Below are 10,423 nucleotides of genomic sequence, written 5' to 3'. Positions count from 1 at the left end.
ATTACATTATGGAAAAAAGTAGCCTGGTCTATTTGAGGTTAATATTATTAGAATCTTAAATTAGACTTGAACCTTACCCTGTTGAGCTAACTACCATGCCTGACCATGTCAAGCAGGATGCAGGCATTGTCTGATGATGTCATCCTCTGCTGGTCTCAGGGTACACTGCTAAGACATTCAGGAAGGAAACACAAATGTCCTGCCTAAATTTTATCAAGGATTTCCTTTCCCATTTTAAAATCATATTCAATTAAATCAAGTCTTCTTACAGACCCACTGCCTATGGGGGGCACGAGTGAGTGAGTTGGGTTCAACGCCGCTTTTAACATTATTCCAGTTATATCACAGCATTAAGAGGGATTAGCATAACTGTCATTTTACTGAACAATTCGAACCTGTCAAAAATCCTACCAAATTCTAAAAGGACAAACAAAAGAATTGGAACAAGGCAATCACATTCATCACAAACCTTCATGCCAAGTCATAGTACCGTATTCAAAGTAATTAGCACCCAGGGCGCTCTCAAAATTAGAAATAGGGGCCTCTTATTAGAATAAAATTATGGTGAAAAAAACCCAGGTGAAAGATCGTAAATTTCGTGGTTTATGCCTACAGCCTGAAATGATGCAAAATCTGTGCATATTATACACGACAGATATATTTTTCTAGAATTTAATTGCCCATAATTAAGGGTGCATTTAACACACGAGTGCGTATCATACACGAATAAATAAGTCTTGTGTACATTGATCAATCGGGAGGGGTGCTAATTGGGATTGTTCACTAGCCAATATACATGTATTATCAAATCTCGCCGTGGGAGCTTATTAGAGTGGGTGCTGATTACGTCGAATACGGTAATTCCACACGACCAGACTCTGATGTTAAAGTTAAGTTACCTGCTAGACATATGACCAATCATTCCCGATTCTTGTCCCAGACCAATAACAGCTATTCAAATAACGTTTGCTTGCGTTACCCCCGGTTTAATATCCCTGTGTTATTTAACTGCCTGCGTGCAGGAGAAGCCATTGTGTAATTGAAAGGGATAAAATCAGTGGCAGAAATGCAATCTAGTTTACGTCAGTCTGCAGCACATCAACTGTCATATTTGTCTGCCCTGTACTAGAGTAGAGGACATATTGACATTTTCTTGGCAAGCGAACTAAGGCAACAAGATTACAAGATTGTACTTGAGGACAGCTTTTTTCCTGGCCAAATAACATGCATGAAAAGATGAAAGATGTGTTTATATTGGGAATAAATTACACCTCTTGTTAATATATTCAGGCTTTGAATTATCCTAACTGATGTAAAAAGACTTTGTGAGAAAGAAAACAAATTAAATGTTCCATCCAACCGATATTTACCTGTTGGGCACAACACAGTGTCTCTATGCTAGTTACAATGTCCATGGTAAACATATTTTGCGTCTGAAGCGAAATAATTAGAGTGCTACCCCTTGTGTGTATTGATTGAATACCTTGTGTTTCTTCAAAGATAATCATATTCTGGTTTCAAAATAAATCTCCTTGGCCCCGTTCCACAAAGTGATCTTAGTGCTAAGTTGATCGTAACTCCCATTCTTTAACACTGACATACGACAATCGTAACGCTAAGATCGCTTTGTGGAACGGGGCCCTGGTGACCTGGTGACATTAAACAGAAATGGTTTATCATGTATGATTTTTAAGTAGTTAGGAATTTATTACAGGGTTCCGATTAAACATTTTGTAATCAGAACACTTTGTTGTTTGATGCCACATTCAGCAATATTTCAACTGTATGACGGAGGTCTGTAAATAGTCTGGACCGAATAACCCAGTGACACACACGAGTATCGGTCTACGCAATACTGTATTTTCTGATCTCTTCTGTGATAACGAGACAAAGGGAACGCTACCAGACGCGATCGATCTGGGCAGATATTTGTACAAATAGTTACATACATCATGGTGACATCTTAATACAAATACAAAGTCTACATCTCCTGATTACCCGCTGGTCGCTGCCACAATGGTCGTCGGAGTGCAATGTCTCTAGTTGGGTAGCATGTCTTGTGTCCTTTGACTAGCAACAGCTAGAACTGCAGGAGATCTTGCAGATGGAATATGGACTGTTGGGATCCGATCACATGCAGCTCCAGTCAGCAAGGCTGACCATCCAATCCTATTGCCTCTCACAACAAGCATGGGTTGCTGAAGTCTGAAGTGAACTGTTGCTGAAGTCTGAAGTGAACTGTTGAGTGAACTGTTGAGTGAACTGTTTCCATGACAATCTACTCAGAAACACCTCTTGAGAGTCTCCCAGCCCTGCCATGTATGTGCAGAAATACCCTGCTGTATCTAATACAGATCCGTTCATTTGAAGTCGTTACTGATACGTTACAACATTAGCTCATCATGAAACAAAGGGGCGACTAACAAATCTATGAAAAACAAAAAAATTCAGCTTTGAATATGAAAGAGGTGATTAAAACTGGAAGCATATGACAACATAAGAATAACCAATCAAATATTCGCAAAACATGAATCAGGAATATATAAATCATATAGCCCGCATCCTTCATTATCCTGGGTATGATATCGCTATTCTACTTTGACAAATACCCTGGAGCCATAGTAATGTCACCATCTCCATTTGCCTATCTGTTACTAGGTATAGATGTTCTCCTGCAGGAGCAATTTGATTGGATGGCTATATTTGGAGTCGTGCCTTTTGAATGGAGCGCAAACGAAGCCACGGTATTTATCAACATAAAATGGAGAGAGCATGCCCTGGATCACCGAGGATGATAGTCCATGTCCATTACAGCATCATAGTTGTAAAACAGTAACATAAAATAATATATCAACTCTTGGACAAACAACAAAAATACATATGTACACAACCAACAAGCCAGGAAGAAATCAGGAGACATAAGTTTACGTAACAGTCTTCATCATACTTGTTGCATCTTCCATGATGGAAATATTTCCATCGTCACTATTTCTTCTGAAAGTTAAACCTCGATTGTAAACCCCACATATTTGTTATCAACCTCATCCACAAAAGTTTCTACTTTATCACAGACAGATATGAATATAATATAACTCATGTGAGCACTTTTGAGGTCTACACAGATGAGAAGCAAGTTACGATTAATTTTTACCAACAGTCACGGACACTTTGTCAAAGTCTGGTCAACCCCATTGTAAATACTTCACTGGTATGTATACACTGTCTTACACCATCACCAGTGTGTATGGCTTCTTTTTGGCATAGTGATGTGGGTCCATTAATCATCAGCTATTGAGATGATGTCATGGATGAGTCACGGAAGTCACATGCCACCTATTCCATGCATGAACTTTGTGCCCACCAACACTGCCTGATACTGAAGCAGTGTGTAGAGCAGACACCTCCAGGCACATATCACACAAGCATTGACTGTGAATCAGTGCCGTTTACGTGATGTCAACTGGGTGCTCATTGGTCGGAGTACCCTCTGGTTCCCCTCTCACAGGCACCAGGGCATCACTCGATTCGTTGGTTAAAAATACACCCTTACACCACAAAGCAGCCATACACATTCACGGGTGATGAGTGAGTGAGTTGGGTTTTACGCCGCTTTTAACAGTATTCCAGTTATACCCAGCGTGTCAGCTTAATGTGGGAGGAAAACCCAAAGTGATGCAGGTCTCAGACGTTTACCACTTCGGCGAAACCCACGAGCACGGGTATGGTGCTGACAAACCTAGAAACATAATCGGGGCGAACCGGGATTCGAACCCACAATCATAGGTTTCTGGCCTACCCAAGGGACGCAACTCTTCACAGCGAATCACGGCGCCTTAGATGACTGGGCCACCCGTGCCCCCTCATGGGTGATGGAGGAATATACGGGACACGAACCTGTGAAGAATTGACGATGCCCATGCTTCAGTTTCTCGCATCTGTCATTTCCAAAAAATTCAATATTCTCTGCATAAATCAATATGCTGAACCAACATTTTTCTCAGCGCAAAAACAATTTTCGAACAAGCAGTCACAGAATAAAATCATTTTTGGTGGGTACGATCACAACACAATTGATGGAGTGTTCGAAATTGATGTGTCCTGAAGTCCTTGAGGTTTGCTCCTATAGTATCAACATACATCATTAGGATTATGACGAGGACCTCATGACTTTCATGAGTAATATCGAACACTGTGATGGATACCCAGTAACATAAAAAACAGGTTTGTTCAAGCCAAATATGATCAAAGCTGATGGTAGCAAGAGTCTGGTATGGAATGTACCGTTGTAAATTTCAATCAGGGAGCACACATTTGATTTCTAGGGGGAGGGGGGAAAGATTTTTTAAATGAATATTTACTTAAATGAATAGTTTGTTTTGTGGAAAATGTGCACATATAATTTTTGTGTGTAAATAGTGAAAATGAATAGATTGTTTGATGGTGCTCAGTGAATAAATAGTTTATTGGATAGAACTTGGGTAAAAAATAGATTGTCAATCACCAATCCTCCCCATTCCAATAAAATGAATGCTCCCTAACAAGCCAACAATCCCGTTTGATAATCAGCAGTAAAGAAGAAAATGTGAAGCTTCTTAAAAGAACCAAGATTAACATTGAACAATACAGAGAATGCTCATCGGGTGACATAAAACCATTAGACCATTATTCAACACTTGATCCCACGTCCCATGTATGTACAGGTTCTATGTTAGAGAGTTGGCCTCCTGCTCTATCTGCTTCAGAATCTCCTTTTCCAGGTCATCATCCTCTAGATCAGCCCCCTCATTTACCATCTCATACTCCTGGAGTTCCTGTTGGAGCTCCTTCTCCCACTGGGGTATCTCCTCGCCTGGAAAACAGAGAGAGAGAGGGGGGTTAGAATGAAGACTGTCATCTGTCCACCATCTCACTCACACCAGCAGATCTTCTGGAGATCCTCCTACTGGTGTATCTCCTTGCCTAGAAAACAGAGAGAGAGGGGGGTTAGAATCAAGACTGTTATCTGTCCACCATCTCACTCACTCCAGCAGATCTTCTGGAGATCCTCCTTCTGGAGCATCTCCTCACCTAGAAAACAGAGAGAGAAAGTTGGTTAGAATGAAGACTGTGATCTATCCACCATCTGTTTCACTCATGGAGATCCTTCTGAAGATCCTCCTGCTTGGGCATCTCACCTAAAAACAGGGAGAGGGGAGGGAGGGAGAGAGATAAAGGGGGAGTAGTACCAAGACTCTCTGTTAGATCACTTGAAGACCATCTCTTGGCCTAGGAGTTCCTTCTTCCACTGCTAGTGAGAGAATGTGAGTCATCATGGGTTCATTGAGGTAATGTCAAAGAGTCAACTTGATTAGGTCCTAGCATACCCTTGCACAAATATTTCTGATCAACAACTAGTGAAGCTCTTGTCATAATTTCCCCAGATATTGCAGACCTACAAAATGACATCCAACCAAATACTAAAGCACTGTTAGGCACACATAAAAAAATCCAACACTTTGCATCACATATATTAAAAGCATATACAAGTAGTAGTTTGTATCTACTATTTAGAATGATGATGGGGACGCAACAGTGTAGGCAAAGATAAGTGCTGCACACTTGGTTCATGTGTAGGAAACGCATACACAGCAAAAAACATATAAAGCCACAAAACCTTTTCCAACAAATAATTCCATTCACCTAAAAATATATTTTTTAAAAAATGTCAAAACTTGAACATGACTATGCAATATATTGATGTTCAGCATAGATTCAAATTGAAATGTTTCCTTATTTGGCAATCAGCTTCTACTCACATATAACATGTAAAGGATTAAAGCAAGGATTAACTCCTCTTAGTTTAGATACAAGCTCCATATCTCAGAAAAGGATAGGGGGTTGGTGTGGTATAAAGATAACGTAAGGGAGTATGAGTAGGAGTGAGAAAGCACAAGCTCAAGAATACAGTCCACTGTATGGTGATAAGGCCATAACATATTAATCATTAGATTTTCATCCCCATCCATCTCACTACAAGACACCCATCATGTGTACCGGTAGTATCATTTTATAACACCCCAGTGCCACAGATGAAGACAACTGCTCTTGTGTTCTTTACTTTAAGAAATACACCTCTGTACTCATGCGACACAGTGGAATAAATAAATAAATAAAAAACTAAAAAACTAAAAATAAATAAGTAAATAAATAAATAAATAAAAAACTAAAAAAAACTAATAAAAATAAATTTAAAAAAATAAATAAAAAAATAATTATTTTTTTAAAAACCTAAAAAAAACTAACTTAAATAAATAAATAAATAAATAAATAAATAAATAAATAAATAAATAAATAAATAACCACAGTGCATCTTACTCGATACTGAAAATACCTTACACTTCACATTTTTGACAAATTTGAATGAAATTCTAATAATTGATACATAGTGGTTTTACTGAGTCCACTGTAGGACCATAAAGGTTGAAGATAGGACATAAAAAAGCATGCACCTTGATCGGCAGTCATGTCAGGGGGCACCTGAGTTAGGTGAAGATACTGAGCAAAACCAACTGAAAATACACAAAATGAACAAAACAATAACAAAACATTACAACAAAAATCCTTCAGCATACAGGAGACTCTTGGGAGAAAATGAAGCACTAGAAAATTGCTGAAATGAAACCTATCGTCAAGGATGTGTTTCTCAACTTCTTCCCTACTGATGACGTCCCCCAGAACCACCAGTGTTAGAAGCAAGAGGGATAGAACCACCAGACAACCAGGTAAATGATAATGCCCAAATGTTTGACCATAAAAAAGAGAAGCTGTGGAAATTAAGACTATCCCAGCCACCAAAGCAGCTAATGAGCTGCGCTATTGTCTAACACCACCTCTGTGTCAGGTTCAGTTGGGAACCACTGCACCCTACCTATCATTCGTGGAGGTCTAGTTCTACTGAGACATGGCTGGAGCGATGACCTTGAAGTATAGATACTGGAGACACAGATGCTGGTTACACAGAGACTGGTTACACAGATGCTGGTTACACAGATGCTAGTTACACAGATGCTGGTTACACAGATGCTGGTTACACAGATGCTGGTAACACAGATGCTGGTTACACAGATGCTGGTTACACAGATGCTGGTTACACAGATGCTGGTTACACAGATGCTGGTTACACAGATGCTGGTTACACAGATGCTGGTTACACAGGTGCTGGTTACACAGATGCTGGTTACACAGATGCTGGTTACACAGATACTGGTTACACAGATGCTGGTTACACAGGTGCTGGTTACACAGATACTGGTTACACAGATGCTGGTTACACAGATGCTGGTTACACAGGTGCTGGTTACACAGATACTGGTTACACTACTGTTTTAGTTAACAAGACAAGATATTGCATGAATATTACTTGAAGCTCTTTAATCCCTACTGTTTTAGTTAACAAGACAAGATATTGCATGAATATTCCTGAAGCACTTAAATCCCTACTGTTTTAGTTAACAAGACAAGATATTGCATGAATATTACCTAAAGCTCTTTAATCCCTACTGTTTTAGTTAACAAGACAAGATATTGCATGAATATTCCTGAAGCACTTAAATCCCTACTGTTTTAGTTAACAAGACAAGATATTACATGAATATTACCTGAAGCTCTTTAATCCCTACTGTTTTAGTTAACAAGACAAGATATTGCATGAATATTCCTGAAGCACTTAAATCCCTACTGTTTTAGTTAACAAGACAAGATATTGCATGAATATTACCTGAAGCACTTAAATCCCTACTGTTTTAGTTAACAAGCCAAGATATTGCATGAATATTACCTGAAGCTCTTTAATCCCTACTGTTTTAGTTAACAAGACAAGATATTGCATGAATATTCCTGAAGCTCTTAAATCCCTACTGTTTTAGTTAACAAGACAAGATATTGCATGAATATTACCTGAAGTGCTTAAATCCCTACTGTTTAGTTAACAAGACAAGATATTGCATGAATATTACTGGAGGTCTTAAATCCCTACTGTTTTAGTTAACAAGACAAGATATTGCATGAATATTACCTGAAGCGCTTTAATCCCTACTGTTTTAGTTAACAAGACAAGATATTGCATGAATATTACCTGAAGCGCTTAAATCCCTACTGTTATAGTTAACAAGACAAGATATTGCATGAATATTACCTGAAGCGCTTAAATCCCTACTGTTTTAGTTAACAAGACAAGATATTGCATGAATATTACCTGAAGCGCTTAAATCCCTACTGTTTTAGTTAACAAGACAAGATATTGCATGAATATTACCTGAAGCGCTTAAATCCCTACTGTTTTAGTTAACAAGACAAGATATTGCATGAATATTACCTGAAGCGCTAAAATCACTACTGTTTTAGTTAACAAGCAGTGAGACTACAAGCGGAACTATTGGTGTGTTCTCCCAACTGAAAGTGACACAAGCAGGATGAGCACCAGCATATTGGGAAGGTCCCAGGTGTGAGTGGATGGATGTCCCTGCTTGTCTTACCTACTGCTTCATTTCCATCAGCTCCTCCATCAGCTCCTTCTCCCACTCCTCACTATCCACATCATCATCATCATCATCATCATGGTCTGAAGCATGACACCCAGAACCACCTAAGCATGCAACTCAGCTCAGCGTTTATTAACACACCTCCCTCCACCATTGGCACTGTCGTGAGTACTATGGTGTGAGTGGATTCCTTTATAATCCCGGGGCAAATCTTGCTCTTTCGACTAGTCAAGCGGGGATGCAGCTTTTTGTAAAATGGATGGGTGCATTTTTGATTTGGCAATTTGTGTTCAGTAATCATGTGATAATGTGGAAAAAAATAACACTAAATGAGTTAGTCATAGTGTTGTTATACATTAAGTATTGAACACGCTTTGAAAAGGGTGTGCAAACCCCCTTCTGAATCTGTGAGTACTGGATAAGATGGACATTGACCCAAAGTGCATCTAGCTGGTCTCTACCTACCATAGTCAGACAAAATATATCTGCCATGTCACAATCCAACAGATCTTGACATACTTTTAGAACAGACACAAGATATCTGATGTGCCAAAATTGAGCAGATCACTGCCTACCATCATCAGACAAAAGATATCTGACATGACACAATCCAACAGATCTTGACATACTTTTAGAAAAGACACAAGATATCTGATGTGCCACAATTGAGCAGATCACTGCCTACCATCGTCAGACAAAAGACATCTGACGTGACACAACTTGGGGTCGAGACCTACCTTCTTTAGAGTCCGCCTCCTTCTTGTCCTCCCCGACCCCGAGCTGTTCCATCTCCTTCCTGATGTCCTCCTCACTCAACTCATCAGCATTGAAGGCATCACTGACAAACTCATTGTCAGCTGGGGGGCTCTCTGGGGGGAGCTCCTCCACCTTATCGGCAGCCTCTGCAGGAACTGTCTTCGGGGAGCTTGAGTCTGGAAGAGGACAGATATTCTCATAGTGACAGCACAGACAGTTGAACATAAACCCTTGGTTTTCTCTGATCCAAACTATTTCACTTTAAAAATATATTAAGAGATGTTGAATTTATGTCCATTTTAACAAGAGTCATCAGAAAGATGACATATCCCCCTGGCAGCTGTCTGTAAAGTAACCACAAGTAAATGTGCAATTCTGTATGTAATGAGTCAACAGTTGAATGTTCTTAAAGACGCATACATTGTTTACCCACTGAATGGTTTTCGAATTCTGGCCCGGAAACGAACCTGTTCCCAATGGAGTCTAGGTCCAACTTCTTTACATAAAAATTGTAAAAAATAAAAATTCGTAAAAAAATAAATATCAAAAGGCACCACTTCGGTATGTGCCTGATAGATTTGCCAAGTTTCGATCAAATACACTGAATGGTTTTCGAATTCTGCCCCGGAAACAGACCCCATCCCCAATTGAGTCTATGTGCAATTTCATTCCATAAAAATTTAAAAAAATATAAATTAGAAAAATCCCAAAATATCAAAAGGCACCACTTCAGTATGTGCCTGATAGATTTGCCAAGTTTCGATCAAATACACTGAATGGTTTTCGAATTCTGCCCCGGAAAAGGAAATGATTACAGACGGACAGACGGACGGACAGACGGATGGACAGACTGGCTGATTGCTATATCCCCCCGCATTATATGCCAGGGGGATAATGTCAAAATGAATACATTTGACCGTTTCTTTTTAAATTAATCAAATTAAAATCAGATATTAGAGCTTGTTACTGCTACACATAGATTTGTGGACATACCATTACAGGTCACGCCAGAATGACCTTTCATTCGACCATTCGCTCGTGAAAGTGATAGTCTGAATGTGTTTTCTAATTATGCAACCATGAAAATGTTTGCACAATGCTTTTTGAACAACAGCTGGGGGCTGTACGACGGACTGTCAAAATCATCA

The 10,423-nt window shown here is 39.4% G+C and overlaps 1 protein-coding gene across 6 annotated transcripts in view; it reads right to left on the bottom strand.

Annotated features, from left to right (window-relative positions):
- Positions 1-2,259: 2,259 nt before the first annotated feature.
- Positions 2,260-10,423, bottom strand: part of LOC139474760 (synapse-associated protein 1-like) — a 58,257-nt gene continuing 50,093 nt past the window's right edge. For 2 of the 6 annotated variants that reach the window (XM_071257877.1, XM_071257878.1), the window contains 3 exons: positions 9,257-9,451; positions 6,489-6,548; positions 2,260-4,849 (listed from right to left, as the gene is read on the bottom strand). In XM_071257877.1, the coding sequence (XP_071113978.1) occupies positions 4,704-4,849; positions 6,489-6,548; positions 9,257-9,451 (401 nt within the window). In that variant the 3' untranslated portion in view covers positions 2,260-4,703. Of the gene's footprint in view, positions 4,850-6,487; positions 6,549-8,513; positions 8,600-9,256; positions 9,452-10,423 lie in introns of those variants that run through there. The other 4 variants (XM_071257880.1, XM_071257881.1, XM_071257882.1 and 1 more) reach the window with 4 other exon arrangements.

Source organism: Haliotis cracherodii, unplaced genomic scaffold, assembly GCF_022045235.1.
Source record: "Haliotis cracherodii isolate W230 unplaced genomic scaffold, xgHalCrac1.p SCAF_3, whole genome shotgun sequence".
NCBI lineage: Eukaryota > Metazoa > Mollusca > Gastropoda > Lepetellida > Haliotidae > Haliotis > Haliotis cracherodii.
Note: the sequence above shows the minus strand (reverse complement) of the source record. Positions and strands in the feature narration are given on the sequence as shown.